The sequence below is a fragment of the Suillus subaureus genome (genome assembly GCF_016647635.1).
Source record: "Suillus subaureus strain MN1 chromosome Unknown BJ212scaffold_16, whole genome shotgun sequence".
In the NCBI taxonomy this organism is placed as follows: Eukaryota; Fungi; Basidiomycota; class Agaricomycetes; order Boletales; family Suillaceae; genus Suillus; species Suillus subaureus.
Window position 1 is genome coordinate 21267 of NW_024538572.1, and position 17704 is coordinate 38970.

General features: G+C 45.1%; 5 protein-coding genes across 5 annotated transcripts; 3 read left to right on the forward strand and 2 right to left on the reverse strand.

Moving 5' to 3' along the window:
- Positions 1-990: 990 nt before the first annotated feature.
- Positions 991-2723, reverse strand: BJ212DRAFT_1299613 (uncharacterized protein; the record flags this gene model as incomplete). Its single annotated transcript, XM_041332892.1, has 4 exons — positions 991-1266; positions 1456-1527; positions 1644-2517; positions 2629-2723. 4 exons carry the CDS (start codon positions 2721-2723, stop codon positions 991-993), a joined length of 1317 nt encoding a protein of 438 aa, XP_041192983.1.
- Positions 2724-5965: 3242 nt separating this feature from the next.
- On the forward strand, positions 5966-6560 carry BJ212DRAFT_1480760 (uncharacterized protein; the record flags this gene model as incomplete). Its single annotated transcript, XM_041340146.1, has 2 exons — positions 5966-6373; positions 6420-6560. The coding sequence occupies 2 exons, from the start codon at positions 5966-5968 to the stop codon at positions 6558-6560; spliced, it is 549 nt and encodes a 182-aa protein (XP_041192984.1).
- A 363-nt stretch (positions 6561-6923) lies between these two features.
- BJ212DRAFT_1480761 (uncharacterized protein) lies at positions 6924-7572 on the forward strand (the record flags this gene model as incomplete). Its single annotated transcript, XM_041340147.1, has 2 exons — positions 6924-7136; positions 7225-7572. 2 exons carry the CDS (start codon positions 6924-6926, stop codon positions 7570-7572), a joined length of 561 nt encoding a protein of 186 aa, XP_041192985.1.
- Positions 7573-8601: 1029 nt separating this feature from the next.
- Positions 8602-11604, reverse strand: BJ212DRAFT_1480762 (uncharacterized protein; the record flags this gene model as incomplete). Its single annotated transcript, XM_041340148.1, has 10 exons — positions 8602-8808; positions 8872-9174; positions 9322-9339; positions 9390-9499; positions 9782-9818; positions 9882-9940; positions 9996-10109; positions 10461-11099; positions 11166-11405; positions 11457-11604. 10 exons carry the CDS (start codon positions 11602-11604, stop codon positions 8602-8604), a joined length of 1875 nt encoding a protein of 624 aa, XP_041192986.1.
- Positions 11605-16719: 5115 nt separating this feature from the next.
- On the forward strand, positions 16720-17292 carry BJ212DRAFT_1235030 (quinon protein alcohol dehydrogenase-like superfamily; the record flags this gene model as incomplete). Its single annotated transcript, XM_041329526.1, has 1 exon — positions 16720-17292. A coding segment is annotated over one exon (573 nt), but the record flags the coding sequence as incomplete, so codon positions are not given.
- Between the last annotated feature and the right edge of the window lie 412 nt (positions 17293-17704).

Consider the following 17704-nt stretch of genomic DNA (forward strand, 5'->3'; position numbering starts at 1 on the left):
GATTGATGAAGAAGATATCATTTTCCAACAGGATAATGATCCCAAGCACACATCCAGAAGAGCTAAGGAATGGTTTGAAGAACATAACATCAATGTTCTTGACTGGCCAGCACAGTCTCCTGATGTCAATGTCATTGAACATCTCTGGGGAACACTCAAGAAAAAGCTTCAAGCCTATGAAAACCCCCCTAAAGGAGTATGGGAGCTTTGGGAGAGAGTAGCAGTGGAATGGGGGAAGATCACAGCTGAGGATTGCCAGAAATTAATTGAGAGTATGCCTAGAAGGATAGAGGCAGTAATTAAAGCCAAGGGAGGTCATACAAATACTAGAATACCTGGTTATTATTGTAAAATACTTGAGTCAAAAAACTGTCCGCATGAGTCACCATTTTGTGAGCCTTGTATCTCCACCATATCTCCACCGATTCCCACGGTGTAGGGCTCAAATGAAAGCCCTGAAGCCATACTACAATTTGGTATAAGCATGTCCTTGAGCCATTTGTGAGTTCTCACATGATATCATAGATAGTGAAAAATGTCAAAACATGCAGACAGTTTTTTGAGCCACTGTATATCCACCATTCATTCACCGTCAGATATCAGTGTGAGACTTAGAGATCTAGAATTTGTTAGCAATTGTCATTCACGTGCACACACGTCATTGTCATTGTTGTTGTCATTGTTGTCTTTAACCTCCGCTAACTAGTGCTCTGAGTCCCTCCTAGGCCTCCAATGCCTTTGCAATCCTATGTCTCATGCACCTGCGAGAGCTTCAACTGCAAGTACAACCAAGATGGTAGCAGACAAAAGCTTCAAACCACTCAAATGGCTACCAGGCATCAGCATGCAGATGAGCTTCTCATGCCTCAAGCAGATGCTTTGGGTCAGGCATATGGGTTATCAGAGGACCTTACCATTACTGATAGTCTGGAGCATGCAGGAAATGCACACCAGCCCCCAGATGATCCAGGGGCTGATTTTGACAACAATTCAGACCATGGCAACAATGATGTGGGGGATGCTAATGATAACCTCGGACTTGGAGCACAGCCTCATTTTCCTGAGCTTGATGATCTTTTTGAAAGATGGGATGAGCCCTATCCTGCCAACAATGACCCAGGTGCATTCAGCTCTGACCCTGATGCCAAAATCTTCGAACACCTTGGACAACTGAACCTTGAAGATCTGGTAAACTCTGATGAAGAACTTGGAATGCCAGCTGAGGGCAACCACAATGATGAATTCTGCCCCAACAATGATGAGCAACTGAATGACATCAATGCAGCCCTTTTTGTTTTACAGGGCACTAATTTTGATTTCTCAGACATCTATGAAGATGCTGACATTCACACCTCACCCCCTCCCTGTATGAACGATCACCTGGTGGTCCATAATGCTTACATTTGGGCCTTTATTTCAGCAGCATTCTATAATGCTACCCATGCAGCCGTGTACCATGACCTCGAAGGCAAGGAACACCTCCTCCGCACAGCTCAACAAACAAACCCAGATATCGAATATCCAGGCCTAGATAATTTTGCTCACACACTGCCTACCCTCCTCAAGCGCTTCCAAACTCCAGTCTTCAGTTGGTGTACTAGGTGAATATGTGAAGTACATATTAATATGAATTGGTCACTCACATTCCAGATATTATCCTTCACATTCTCACCTGCCGCATGTGCAACCTTCACTTTTGACGGTTCCCCACTACCTTCCAATGACTTGGTGATGACATCAATGTTCGAACAGACAGAGTCAAGAGATACGTGTGTTTTGTCAACGTCTTCTCCAAGCTGAGTCTGATCATCACGTAGTGTTGCAATCAGCTGACGAAGCTCGTTTAATTCTGCAGTTTGTTCTTGAAGATCTTTGGTCTCTTCTAGCTTCTCTTTGTGGGACTTGATGTCGTTCTCAAGATGTCTTATGGTATCAGTGAGCCATTTGGGAATGACAACAGCTGCGCATGTGCTCGCAATCAATTTGGTAGGAGTTGCGGATATGTGTCTATTGCTTGCTGACAGTTGAGGAGCCACAGATGACAAATGCAATGGTGTTGTGAGGGCATCCAACAAAGTGAGTGAAGATGCGGTCAACATTGGGGACACTGATTCAAGTCTGGTACCAGTGGTGAACACATTGAATGGATTGTTGCTGGGTGCTGAGGTGGCAAGTGATTTCTTTGTGGGAGTAAATTGATTGAACTTTGCAGGTGGAGGTGGCATTTGCTCAATATCGGTGCTGTGGTCTTGTGGCAATGCTGTGGACAGTATGGTTGACTCTTGTTCCTGTATAGCTGGATCTATCGGTACATCGTCACTCTCCAATGGAGTGTCCCTTGTATCTAATGGCTCCAGCTTGGGATCAGTACTGGTAGGGTGCATATATGCATCATATTGTTGGTGGTGGGGCAGCATATGATTGAAGGACTGTGGAGGGTGAGGAGGAAGAGACCAAGGAGGTACGAGGTGTGTTATGGCTGCTGCCTGCTGGTTGGTAGGGTGTACTGCTGAAGATCTATTCAGTGTGAAAGGATTTACAAACCCCCTTGTGGCAGACTGTCCTTGGACTGTCTTTCACACTCATTTCAAGGTCCCTATCGTGTCACCAGTGCCTTCATCAAGACACCTCTTCAATGCATCCTTCTGTATCCCTACAACAACCACCTGGTTCGCTACACCCTGTGATGCATTCTGGCCTGCTGGAGCCTTCCAAGGAGCCATGTATCTCAATCTAATTCACAACTGGTGGTTGCAAAACATGTCGAAATGGCTTGGGACTTTGCTGGATAGATCACATAGGTCTGGCACACATGTACAGGCCTGTCAGATGGCTGTAATCATCGCAGTGAGGAGCAGAAGGTGTATGAGGATCCATTGTATATAGGCTACATACGGTCAAATAATTGACAGGTTAAAAATTAGCAAGAATATCCTATTTTTACCAGGGAACTATCATTCATTAAGGAATCATTCCAACAATAATTCAATGATCCAAAAATCATCAGCTTATCATCAGAAATTATCTCTATCTGTTGATATTTTACCATCGACAAAAGCACGTCAAAGTCTGGTGGTTAATAACTGTTAATGACACTGTTGAAAAGTGGTCATGTCCTGAGGCCTGTTGAAAATTGTGAATAAATCCAGGTGTGTGTGAACATTTTGAATGAACTTCTGAGGCTCGGAAAAATGCAACTGGACCCCCCTGTTAAGGTCATACTCAAGGGATAACTGGATCCAAAGGGCTTTGGCCTCAGCTCATGCACTGTGCCCCTTACCTGAGTATTGCCCCTTATTTCAGGAAGGCAAGACTAACGCATCCAGAAGGTCAGACAAGTATTGTAACGGATCCGGATGACTTCCAGATGTGGGATATGTATTGTAGGGCTAATCCAGACAAGTCCAGACTAGAAACTAATGGTAATAGACTGTTGGAGACAGAGGCAGATACGGATAGACTATAGGAATCAATCCTGAGTCTTGGAGGGTGACAAGAGTAGAGATGCTCAAGTCCAGAGGACAGGAATGAGCAGAACTAAGATGATATTTGAACTGAGGTACTACAGAAAGTTACAGGAGGTTATATACTATAGGTATCTAACGGAATGATCAATCAGCAGAGTCTGAGGCTATGTACGAAGCATATGGGTAGTCTATTGGTAAGTAGAAACGGATCACAAATCATGAAATGGAAATGAAACATAGGTAACAGAGCAGGGAGCAGGATGGATATACAGATAACTGAAATACTGGAGTTAGGGGGTTACCAAAAGGGGATGAGTGCTGGTTGTGGATTCAGATGAGTTGTGGACCAGACTGGATGAGTGGACAGATTGAATGACAAGATGTTGGAGGAAGATAAGATGTGGATAGGATCAGAGATAAGATGTGGATCTGAGATGAGATAAGGGTCAGATCTGAGATCCAGATATGTGGATATGACACCCCCTCCCACCGCCAAGCTTATTTTTGACACACTATGTTATTCCCTGCACCTGAATCTCTCACACCTACTGAGTTTTGGGGTGTGCTCAAATATTTGCAGACACTGCTACAAAATCTGCCAACTGTCTTGCCTGTTGGCACTGCTTTCATGTCAAAATACCTCACATTCTTATCATTCACAATCAATGATGAGCTGCTTGATCGCACTGGAAGTGAAATAGGGGCATTAAACGAGCAATTCAAACAGATTTTCGGATGGAAAACCCGCACAATGGGATCCAGGATCATAATGATTGAGGAACAAGGAGCACCTATTTGTGCAGTCATTGATGTACTTGACAATTTTCATGTCAGATACCTGTTAAGGTCATACTCAAGGCTAACTGGATCCAAAGGGCTTTGGCCTCAGCTTGTACACTGTGCCCCTTACTTGAGTATTGCCCCTTATTTCAGGAAGGCAAGGCTAATGCGTCCAGAGGGTTGGACAGGTAGCGTAGTGGATCTGGATGACTTCTGGATGTAGGATAAGTATCATAGGGCTAATTGTTACAGTGCCCCACTCTTTTTCTCATCATCACTGCGGACTCCTATATGGCTGAACTTCTAACACTTCCTTTTCACTGCGCTGTTTCCTCATGGTCTCCCTTATCTTTGACTCATACCTTGTTTTGCCATGAACCTTCCTTTCTCAGTAGTCGTTACCCTTTGCCCAGCCTGGTCTGTGCACAATTCCCTTACGTATATAAACCCTAGTTACCACTTGTATTTTCTCTAACTTGAATCTACTTGGTTCTCTCTGATACTTGAACTCTAGCTCCTTGGGAAGGAGGCTAGCCATCTGTCCCACTTGAACTCTAGATCCTGCAGGAGTCTAGACAATTGCTCCTGAGGGAGGCATTGACTTGATAAGGCTTAGTCCTTGATCGACTCTGATCTTGATTCCTTTATTGGAACGATGCTCTATCCAAGTTCATAACACTAATCCGGATGAGTCCAGACTAGAAACTAGTGGTAGTGGTTGTCGTAGACAGAGGCAGATGCAGATAGACTATAGGAATCAATCCTAAGTCTTGGAGGGTGACAAGAGTAGAGATACTCAGGTCTGGAGGATGGGAATGAGCAGAACTAAGATGATATTCAAACTGAGGTACTACAGAAAGTTACAGGAGGTTATATACTATAGGTATCTAATGGAATGATCAATCAGCAGAGTCTGAGGCTATGTACAAAGCATATGGATGGTCTATTGGTAAGTAGAAATGGATCACAAATAATGAAATGGAAATGAAGCATAGGTAATGGATCAGGGAGCAGGACAGATATACAGATAACCAAAATACCAGAGTTAGGGGATTACTGAAAAGAGATGAGCACTGGTTGTGGATTCGGACAAATTGTGGACCAGACTGGACAAGTGGACAGAATGGATGACGAGATGTTGGAGGGAGATAAGATGTGGATAGGATCGGAGATAAGATGTGGATTGGATCTGAGATCCGGATATGCAGATATGACAGATACCCTACAGACAATGTCATTAAGAAGTGGGCAGTTGACATTCACTGTGTTTTGAGTCCAGGTACCCAGGCCTTGTATGGCTGCAGCAACCACCAGTGGCTGAGCTGTACATAGTCCACACTCACCAGAAGTAGATTTACTATGACAATCTATGAAAAGTTTCACTTCCAATAGGTAGCCCACCTGATCCACACAAACTGCATGTGTCTCTGAGCAATACAGTGAATCTGAAGTGTACAGGGTGAGCAGAGGGTCGGAATAGGTCTAAATGCCAGGTGTCTGGGCTGTTGTTCTGTCAAAGCTGTACTGATGGCATCACATGTCAGGTACATGGTGCTTCAATCATGGCAAATCATAGCGCATATATATATTAACCCATGCATGGCGAAATCTGAGCAACTGCTAGTGCTGTTACTAGCCCTTCTTTCTGTCCCCCTACCACCATGGCACAACACAGGAACTAGCAGCCTCAACCACTGCAAGTCCCTGTCCCTTTAGGAATGGTGCTGATTCCTGGACTACTGGATATGCGAGCCCTTCAATCACTCTTGGCAGCCTTGGGACTGAATGTGATGGCAATTCTTAGCTCGATGCAGGGTGGAATTCCAATGCACCACATACCTCAACATGCCCCACAGCCTTTACTAGCAGCTCTCCCACCTCCAGCTCCTGTTATTGACCCACAACCCCAAGCTGAACCACCACTGAATGCACTCAACCATGTCCTTCAATGGCTTGAGACCATTGAGAAGTTGCTCAAGCACCCACAACATGATGAAGACAACGATGCTGATGATGAAGGAGACATGCGCCAATGCAAGAAACCAAGGAAGGACGGCAAATTTATCTTGAACACATGGACTGATCAGTTGATGCCTGCACAAAAAACAATTTGTGCTGAACTCCAGGTATGTACTGATGCTGGTTATATGCACTAACAACCACCATGCTCAGGACCGTATCTGTGTTGTGATTTACAACCTCACTGGGATTGTTGCCTCCAATATCAGGAAGCCAAAGGACTTGGATGATGAAGATTCTTCTGACAATGAGGATGAGACCCAAGATGACAGACTGCTGATGTTTGATTTCTGAGTGGATGTCAGTGCCCCACAGAATAGCAATATATGCAAGTGAGCTGCAGAAATTGTATGGATGGAGCAACAGCCTGTGAGTGATGTGGTAATTAAGAGGATCCACAACAACTTACTTTATCCCATCAGAACAAAGAATCTTTCAACTTGATGCACAAGGACATCAACTTCAACAAGGCCAATATTCTTGCATTCACAAAGGATAAGTTCAGGAACTACAAATGCAAGTATGATTAATGCACGCATGTAGAAAAGGGTAAGAAACGCCAGGTGATGAAGCTGCGAATGAAGTGCCGCAAGCATCAATGAAAGGTCTGTTAGCTCCAGTACCATGACAATAATACATCGCACTCACCCATGGTAGATGAAAGAGGGTCATTTGAAGGCTGTCAAACTGTTTAAGAAGCGCAATGATGGACAGGATCCTTCCCCACTCATGGAGACTGACTTCATGTCAGAGGAACTCTCACAGTTGGACATGGATGATGATGTAAAGAGGAGCATGCATCGCACAGAGCTCGAAAAGGCAGCACAGTTAAACACTGCTGATGCGAAAGATGGTGTTGCAATTTGGGAGGTTATATGGCCTGCCTACTGATCACAAGAGGTTCATCTGAACAAATGAGTGCTACCAGTCAAACTTGAGCTAACCGAACAATTTATAGTTTAACTCTGTCATGGACAAACTTGATCAGATATGGGCCAAGCAGTGGAAGAAAGCAGGAAACAAAGTGACTCGTACCAGATGCATCAACCTCAACAACAAGAATACAGCACCCCCTCAGCAGCCCATCTTCCCTTTCATGCTCAACATGGACTGGTACAAGGCCTATGTCAACAATAACCCTGGCATGAAAGTGGTCATACTCAAGAAAGATCCCATTGGGTTTGACCTAGTAGATGAGCTGAATGAGACAGCTGATGACCAAGGAGCAAAAACCACAGACACAATGGATGTGAATGGTGACAGCACTGATGGGGAAGATGAAACTGCTGAGGATGCACGGCTCTAGATATCCACAGGTTCACCTTTGTATTCTTCTTGTTGCTAAATTATCAATCCTACACCACCTGTACATCCTAAATCATCCTGTATCAATTAAGTTGCCAGTTGATGTTGCTTGCAGACATACTTGGCTCAACCCAATTGTTGCCCAAAATGGTTTCACTATGTGATCTCTTGTCTGTGGATCCTCAACATGACGCATGACCTTCAAATGACATGCTTGTGACAAGATTGATTTGACAGGGATAAAGTGTGAGGACCCATCCTTCATGCTGTCCAAGAAGTGGTCAAATTTCCAGAAGTAAATCTCTAATTCAGGACTGATGTTAATCAGTGTGGAGGCAAAATATAACAAAAAACAGATGTTACTATCAAATCCAGTGTCAACATTCAAGGTCTTGAGCCTCTTCAAACCAATGGACTTTGAGCAGACAAAGATCCAGCTCAACATCAATTTGCCAGTGGGAAATGATGGTGTGAACCTGGCTGATGTAACACTTCTGATTGATGTTGACTTGAACAATCAAGTTTGGTGCATGTGTCCAGGAATGGGAGGACGTGATGTGATGTCCATTGAGGATCACGTAGTCATGGAATCATGCATGTGACTGAAGAAAATTTGGAGTGGACAGTGAATATGACATGATGCTGACAATGTTCGCATGTGGATGAGTCATGTGGTAGTAGTGAAGGAGGTGTTTTTGCTGTTCAAGGTCCAGTGATGACAACAATGCAGGACTCAATGAAAACCGAGTGCTAGCTGGGTCAAAGAACTACATCAGGGTAGCTTGAAGGGTTAGGGAACATGGACCTTGCTGGGCAACATCATCAACTTCACTTGCAAGTGATGCTACAGTTCCACAAGTATCACTATCAGTAGTTAGAATGGCTTTGACAGCATCAAAGAGAAATGAATCTTCGGCTGATGGAGGCTCATTGGATCCAGCATTTCAAGCAAGTAAATTCATCATCTGTTGGACATCACAGTTGAGTGTAGAGTATTCATAAACAAAAACAGAAATGATATTACCATAGTTCAAAGTTTTGTGTCACGAGTAAATGCACGAAAAAATGAAATTTCAATCTTGCCATCACCATGATTATTTGTTGAATAACTCTTGAGAACTTTGTTAAGGCACTCGAAAAGAAACATCCAGAAGCCATAAATGGGACCATAATCCTCCAGCTGTTCAAAGATGTGTGTCACCCAGTGGTGAGAAGGTTTGACATGCTTTGGATGAATCTAAAGTTCATATGAGATTAGAATACTCATCTGGTATTGAGCAAGAGAACTGCCATGACTTACCTCTAAGAACCTGAGAAGATACTTATTAAGAAGCTCCTTTGCTTGGGGGATATCAGTGTCACTGATGCTCCATCCTAGAATGATTTTCAATGCTGCTGCAAGATTCAAGAAATTGTCAGCATCATCAGCATGCATCGCCATATCCTTCAGATGAGTGGGAGGTTCATTATCCTTTCTGTTCTGCGCTTGTTTGCCTGATGCAACTCTTCGTATGCGCACCTGCTCCCACTTCTCCCAGCTCTCTATCTCCTTCTGATTTTGCTTCATATTAATTGGATACCATTTTTCCCAGACCAACAGGATCTTTGATAATGTGTTAGTATGTAAGAAGGGACAGACACAACAACAACATATGATGATAGGACAAAAGATGAGTGCCAAGCCTTTCCACTTGTCAGATGTGAGAGACCCTCCTGCTGGATACCCAACTTGATCTGGTAGTCATGCAACCCAAGATGGCATCTCAAACTGACAATGTAAGTTAGCTCTCATATAAGTCCAAGGAAGCATGCACATACCATAGATAAGAGTCGATGAATTTCATCAAGTTCATGTTCAACCTTGGCTGTCTTCTGACGCAGCACATTTGTTTGAACCCATGCATTGAACCATTGAGTTTTGATGATACCTGGTGATATAAGTAAGCCTTGTGAAAGGTTGCAATCAACTCACCAAGTAAAAAACAATGCATAGGATCAATGACAGTCATTCAGACAGGATCAAAATATGGCAGGCAAGCAAGCTCAAACCACCATGCACTATGCTTTGTAAAAAAGTCATCTTGCTCCTTGGGTCCAAGGCTGTTATATTCTTCAGCATGCTTTCGATGCTGCTATCCATCTCAACGTGGAAATTCTACAAGGTAGTGTTAAACTGGCATGTCAATGGTGACAAGCATGAAACAACTTACTATCATACTCCATTGCATCTTCTGTTTTCAGCTTTGACTGTGGAATGTGACAACATGAGCAGAATCCTTCTTTTTTACTATGATTACCAAATCCACAGACCTTGCACATCACTGGATGGTTGCAGCATACTGCAACAAGAATTACATATACATGTCGCCCTGAAAAGTAGGTCATTAATATTATGCCAGGGACATACATAAAACCGCAACTGACCTTCTGGATATTTTGAAGTCTTGATGATGATTCCCTTGTCATAAAGCTGCAATAGATCATCAACATAATCCTTCATGAAAAATTGGAGCTGATCAGAATCAAGCTCCTTGGGACCTGGGGAAATGCCGTATAAAATCAAGTTACATGGTCGATAGCTGCCCAACAGAGAGTTTAAGAGACGAGGGAGTCTAGAGGACATGGAAACACACCACAGATGAGTGGGTAGGTTCGCAACACAACTCGACATTACACCAGAGCTGTGTGACCCTGCATTACTGCTGTGCTGATAGTTGAACCTAAATCAATGTCTTTATGAGCTGTCAAATAGATACCTGAATTTCCATGAGTCTCACCCATCAAAGCCAAGTGTTATCCCAATCCATAGCTCATCAGCATCCTGACGTTCAGCCGTGTTATTGAAGAATAGGTTTCTGTCTGTCCCTCATAACATCTTCCAGATCTCACCATCTTGAATAGATGAATGCTTCCCAGGAGTAGTCAGTTGAGATCGCCAAGCATCAAGTTGCAGTTCTATACCATCTTGAGATAGAAGCTGAAGAATGTCATTTGAAAGTGGGTTTTGAGGGCAGCGAAGCTTGGGCTTCATAGTCAAGCGGGATGGTTTAGTTGCTGTGGGAATGTCTTGTGGACGAGTCTCGTGACAAAGCGGTGTGCTGCAGTGTGTGCATACAGTGTCTGAGGGAGAATTATGGGGAAAAACCCTCATGCAAGTAGGACACATTGGGTGGACCTCAAAATAGTCTGCCAATGCCAAAAGAGCAAAAGCAGTATTCAGCATCTGAGCTGGCTTCTCTTCAAGAGTGAAAACACCAAGTCCATAGAAAATAGACACTGTGACCTTCAGAAGAAGGTTAGCTGCACAGTGAGGTAAATGATAGCATAGATTAAGCCACACCACCAAAATAAGTATGATTTTCCAAAACCAGTGCTGTGAAGCACCATCGAGGATAACATCAGGGGAAAGTGAAGGCTCCAGCAGCTCATTCACTGGCACTGGCAATGCTGGCTGCATGTCAGGTACCTGGACAGAAGATGGAGGGACTTTGGGTTGCTTGTCAGATGATTCTGTGCCAGTTAGAGGATCTTTGAGGCTGGCATGTCAGAGGAGAGTGGCCAAATTTTGGTTGAGTAATTGGTTCAGGCTCTGACCAGGTTTCTGAGGAGGTAGTGAATGGGACATCTTGTTGTTGTGGTCAGCATCAGCCCTCTGTTCTTCCACAGAATCATTCATGAAATCAATGACATCAATGTCTGAGTGTGCTGGGAATTCCTCACCCATAGGAAAATCAGTGAGAGATTGTTCAAGTAGGACAGAGTCGTTGTCTGCATCAGAGGAATGCTCAAGGGGTTGCATGGAGTGATGTGGGCTATGATAGGACAGATCTTCAGCTTAAAGGGCGAGTTGATCTCTCCACACATGCAAAAACTGATAGCATATACCTGCAGGAAGTTTCATAACGGCTGTTGAGCAAGCTGCATTTCCTGGATCCTTTGCTTTCCTGTGAGCAGCTGCTATCTCCTCAAATGAAACCAACTCATTGTCATCATTGTCGTCATCATCATCACACTGCGCTCTCTTGATGCCCATCTTGCAGTGTTTTCTCTCTAACCATGCAGGTAGCTTCTTGCCCTGTTTCCCACACTCTTTTATACAGGGTGCACAGACACAATATATTTGACACTTGTGAGTGTCCTATCATGCAGAGACTTGATTAGACACAATTATAACTATGCATGCAAATGAAAACCCACTTTCTTTGCCTTCTGCACACCTTTTCTTGGTTTCAAACCTTTCAGCATGATGCATGAGATCTCAGCGCTGGATGTTTGCTGGATGTTGCAAAAGTGCCTTGTTGATGGGAGAACAAACCCTTAACAACATGGCACAATGGACTTGGGAATTTTTTTAGGGCAACGAGGTGGCCAATGTTAGTATATTGATGCAGGTCTACCTATGAGTTGTTAAGGTCGTACTCAAGGGATAACTGGATCCAAAGGGCTTCAGCCTCAGCTCATGCACTGTGCCTTACCTGAGTATTGCCCCTTATTTCAGGAAGACAAGACTAACATGTCCAGAAGGTCGGACGAGTATTGTAACGGATCCAGATGACTTATGGATGCAGGATAGGTATCGTAGGGCTAATCCAGACAAGTCCAGACTAGAAACTAATGGTAATAGACTGTTGGAGACAGAGGTGGATACAGATAGACTATAGGAATCAATCCTAAGTCTCAGAGGGTGACAAGAGTAGAGATACTCAAGTCCAGAGGACGGGAATGAGCAGAACTAAGATGATATTCAAACTGAGGCACTACAGAAAGTTACAGGAGGTTATATACTATAGGTATCTAACAGAATGATCAATCAGCAGAGTCTGAGGCTATGTACAAAGCATGTAGATAGTCTATTGGTAAGTAGAAATGGATCACAAATCATGAAATGGAAATGAAACATAGGTAGCAGATCAGGGAGCAGGACAGATATACAGATAACTGAAATACCAGAGTTAGGGGGTTACCAAAAGGAGATGAGCACTGGTTGTGGATTTGGATGAGTTGTGGACCAGACCAGATGAGTGGACAGATTGAATGACGAGATGTTGGAGGGAGATAAGATGTGGATCTGAGATGAGATAAGGGTCAGATCTGAGATCCGGATATGCAGATATGACATGAGTACATGTTCTTGCCTTTGCTGGACAAGGGCAATAGCTATGCAAAATTTCCCAAGAGTTGCCCAAGTTGTTTGCTGAAGGTGAGCAGACATGGACGTGTGTGTCCAAAGCTATGCTGGAACAGAAAAAGGAGGGATGAGTGGTGTGTGATACACCTTTGGTGAGGTGGCATTGTCTGAGTTGTGCAGCACACTGATTTCTAATGATACATGTGGCCACCGTGCACATCAGGATAGTCTATCTATAGGGATCTACCCACATGGCATCCACATCAACCCAAAATGCAGTGATTGGTGTTAGAGTACAAGAGATATACAGCCAACATAACACTGAGGTACAGTGTTAGTCAACCAAAATGAATGCCATCACCTGATATTTTTTCACAGCTCCCACCAAAGAGTGTGGCTGGTACAAAACAACAACAGACATTGTTAGACTCTGCAGTATGTTGCATGATGTCATTCAATGTGATTTGAAATTAATTTAGCACTGGCAGCTTTTGACATCAAGGAATAATTCTGAGACTGTTGAATCATCCACAGGTGGCCGTCCTGTCCACACCCTAATGCAAAAACTTGTAATCAAGACAACCATCATGTCCAAAGATGGCAAAACAAAAGTTTCCTGGAAGTGCATTTCATGTGAGGTGGACAAAGATATTCACCTTGGCTCTCCTTTATTGCATGATTTGATCTCCACGGTACCCATCGTTGGCTCCCAGAATGTTCGAGTGGCCCAGGACACTGTTCCTGTGTCGAACGGGGGGGCAACCAATTGGAATTTCTAATTTTTAACAATTATTCACCATGAAAACTTTGTTCACACTGTTGATAAATGGTCCGAGGCGGTCTGTTTATAAACAGCTGTTGAAAAGTCTTGACGATTTTTCAACCGTACCCTAACCGGGGACGGAAAAATACTTATCTCCGCGGCATTCGATAACTCCATTAGGACATGGAATACAACAAAGTGGGAGCAAATCGCAGTGCTGGCTTATAAGCACACCCATGCTATTTTTGCAATTGCAATATTACCGAATGGCCGCATCCTTGCAAGCGCATCGTTCGACAACACTGCGCGATTATGGAACCTCCAGAACGGACAACCCATTGGTTCACCCCTGCAGCATGCAGATGTAGTACGCTGCGTGTCATTTTCTGCAGATGGAAAGCTACTAGCAACTGGCTGCGAGGACGGAGACGCATATACATGGGATGCTGCTGCAATCCTTAGAGAGGCTGGCCTTGATGACCTTCTTCCGGATCCAAAGGTGAGTTGACAGGCAATGTATCACATTCTCGCAACTGAACGCGCTCTGCCAGGCAAACAAGTCGTCACTCCATGTATGTGACACCTTCATTAAATGATCTCGTTGTGCTCAACATATACACTCTACTAGGCTAATGCTACACGACGTCCGGCTGCTTATCGGGCACCCCAAGGTTTTTTCGATGGAGTCTTACCGGGTGTCCGTCATCACTTTAACTCCAATTTTGTTTTCCTGACCTTCATGTTATCAGTTCTCTGCACGAAGCCGTCCCCACTCCTCAGCACCGCCAGGCAGCACGTTTCTTCGCCGCTTATTTCGCCTCAGCCCCTCTAATGCCCATGATACATCACCGTCCTCCCCTCTCGACTGGGCTCGAAGCCTTTTGAAACAGCGTAAACAACGTTCTGAAGGCACCGAGTTGCAAGGGTGCAGTCCTGCAATTGTTGAAGTTCCGTATGCAAAGGGCAAACGTGTATGTTTTTCTCTCTCTTCCATCGTTCAACCTTACCTAATATCACGTAGAGAAACGCTTCAGCGAGGGAGGTTGCGTTAGCGAAACAGAAGCAGGCAATGAAAGCGTCGCAGTCCAAGAACTCTACTGCAGGCGGCTCACGGCCTCCCAAGTCCAATGCCACACAGCAATCTGGCACAGCAACTCAGCTCTAACCAGCTGTCTCTACCATACCTGCTGTTGGCAATGGTGCTGCGGCTGCAAGCTCAACGCCCCAACGCCCTGATGTGATGCTCAGACAGGCCGGCCTATGGACTCGCTTCTGGCTCTTCATTGGTTGTTTATCTCCTGAATACCAGGATGGTCGCCATTAATCTACGATTTCCTCGTCGCCTACGAGGATTGCTCGAACATCACACCTCTCGCGGACGAGGTCTGGGTTCTTGCTATGTTTCGAGCTGTCTTTTTGGTACTACTCGCTAAACTCTTGATTGGATTGATATTCACTTACTTCTCCATTTGTAGTCATTGTCGACTAATTTTACTGTGGGGTTTGTGTGAGCGATAGGCTGACGATTGAGTAAATAGACATCTGTGAGAGATCTGGTATATTCTCCTACTTTGATGTATTATCGCAGAAACGGAGGTGACCAACTCACCTGGGTGATCATGTCTATATAATCGCTCTGCACATCCGACAGCGATCGCGTTTTACACGACATGCACAAGCGTCCGTTCTGACGTCTCGTCTTGCTTCTGCTTCCTATACTTTCTCACCCTGCCTATTCACCAGCGTTCATTGGCCATATCGACGCGATCAAGTCTCTTCCTCTCCAATAAAGGCACGTACTTTGCGTTGCGCTTGTACGTCCCTGCATCAAGTGGGACACCAAGGACCAGTTCTCGGCCCAAATTCGAACGAGGGAGTGCGTGAGGCGTCAGCCCTGTCTGACTGCAAGGGAAAGTATTGAGGTGGTGAAGAATGGTATTGGGTATCAGCTGTGAGGAAGTGCTCGTCTAGTGAGGGAGCATTGATGGATGGGATGGAGTTGGTGATGCCGGTGCCACTCTGTACCGTTATCGTCTGTTTGCTATATGACATCTGAGTCTGCGTGTGCGCAATCCCAGAGCATGAGAGGGAAGAGCGCCTGCCATCTGACACTCGGGTTTGCATATACGAAATCTGACTCTACGATATCGAATAAGCACACCCGAGTATCACCATGGACTCTGGAGACACGAGACTGATCGACAATGATCTGTGCGCGCATAACGCAGCGTAATCTATTTTCCTGATTTCTGTACCGTCGTCGTCCATTTGCAATGTGACATCTGAGCTGTGTGCGTAATCCCAGAGTATGAGAGGGAAGGGCGTCTGCCATCTGGTACTCGGGTTTGCATATACGAAATCTGACTCTACGATATCGAATACGCACACCCGATTATCACCATAGACTCTGGAGACACGGGATTGATCGACAATGATCTGTGCGCGCACAACACGGCGTAATCTATTTTCCTGGATCAAATTTCAAAAGCACGCAAATGTGATCCTGGGCCATCTGACGGCTACCTATCTACGAGTTCGCCCCCGTCGACGTCAGCATGCCCCGGGATCTAGCGGACGGTCAGTTCAAAGTCGTCTGCTGCTTCTCCCTGTTTTGTTAAATAACCGGTGAGACAACGGGCGCTAGCATGTAGGCAATGCAACTCATCCTCTTATTCAATATTAGAAATGTTGACACATGAGAACGCTTCGCAGCAAACGGCCTCTGATCGTCTTCCCTAGTGGTTGAGAACTAGCTAATGATGAACTCAAGCTTAACAGAATATGATCACATGATGTATGGGCGCTTCAGCTGCACAGCCTATGCTGTGTGCAAGCTGTGAGGCAAACACGAGGATAAAGCATGTACAACGTACCAGGAAGCAGAAGATTCAACACTCACTTGTCAGAAACGTCCATTGTACCCTGCAATCCGCCTGGAGTCATTTTCATCTTTGTGAGTGATGATTTTGGAATATGATGGATGAAAGCTGAGATGGCGTTGCATTCCGTGGTTGAAATTCTGGAGCATGTCATCACCCTCTACCAAGACGAAAGAGACATCATCAATAACGCCTCGCCAGAAATTGAAAGGACACACCGATGCTATCTTGGGCGTCATACACCCTACTCGATGGACAGCGGATCATCACTTGTTCATGGGATGGCTCGCTGCGGGTATGGAACTTGAAGAGTGAGACACAAATAGAGAAGACTGGCGCGATGGATATATTCCAGTGGAGAGTATAGCGTTGTCTCCCGACGGGAAGAAGGTAGTTGGCGGGAGTATGGACGGTGAAGTAAAGTTGTGGGACATCGACACATGCAAGGTCATCGCGAAATGGACGGGACACACAAAGGAGGTGGCATCTGTCTGCTGGAGTAGAGATGGTCGGAGAGTATTAAGCGGATCCAACGATGGGACTGCAAGGCAATGGGACGTGGAAAATGGAGAGACAATCCTCAGGCCAATCGTGACTGGGCACACTTTGGTGTCTGCAGTCGTTTATTCGCCAGACATGACCCTGATGGCAATTGGTGGATGGGATGAGCCTAGGAATGGAAAAAACAGCGGGTCCTCGGTCAAAATTTGGGATGCAAAGACAGGCAAGCTTGTCGCAACTCTCAAAGGACACATACACTCAGTGCACTGCCTGGCCTGGACTGGGGACGGAAAAACGCTTATCTCCGGGTCATTCGATTTCTCGATTAGGACATGGGATACCACCAAGTGGGAGCAAATTGCGGTTCTGAAAGAACACACTCTCCATGTCAATGCCATTGCAATATCACCGAATGGTCGCATCCTCGCAAGCGCATCGGCGGACTACACAGCACGATTGTGGAACCTCGACAATGGACTACCCATCAGTTCCCCCCTGCAGCATGCGGGTGGAGTACGCTGCGTATCATTTTCTGCGGATGGAAAGCTACTAGCAACTGGCTGCGAGGACAAAAACGCGTATACATGGGATGTTGCTGCGATCCTTAGAGAGGCTGGCCTCGATGACCTTCTTCCGGATCCAAAGGTGGGTTGACAGGCATTGTATTACATTCTCACAACTGAATGCGCTCTGCCAGGCAAACAAGTCGGCACTCCATGTATGCGACACCTTCATTGAAAAATCTCCTTGTGCTCAACATATACACTCTACTAGGCTAATGCTACACGGCGTCCGGTCCAGCGACGTCCGGCTGCTTATCGGGCACCCCAAGGTTTTTTCGATGGTGTCTCAGCCAGATGTT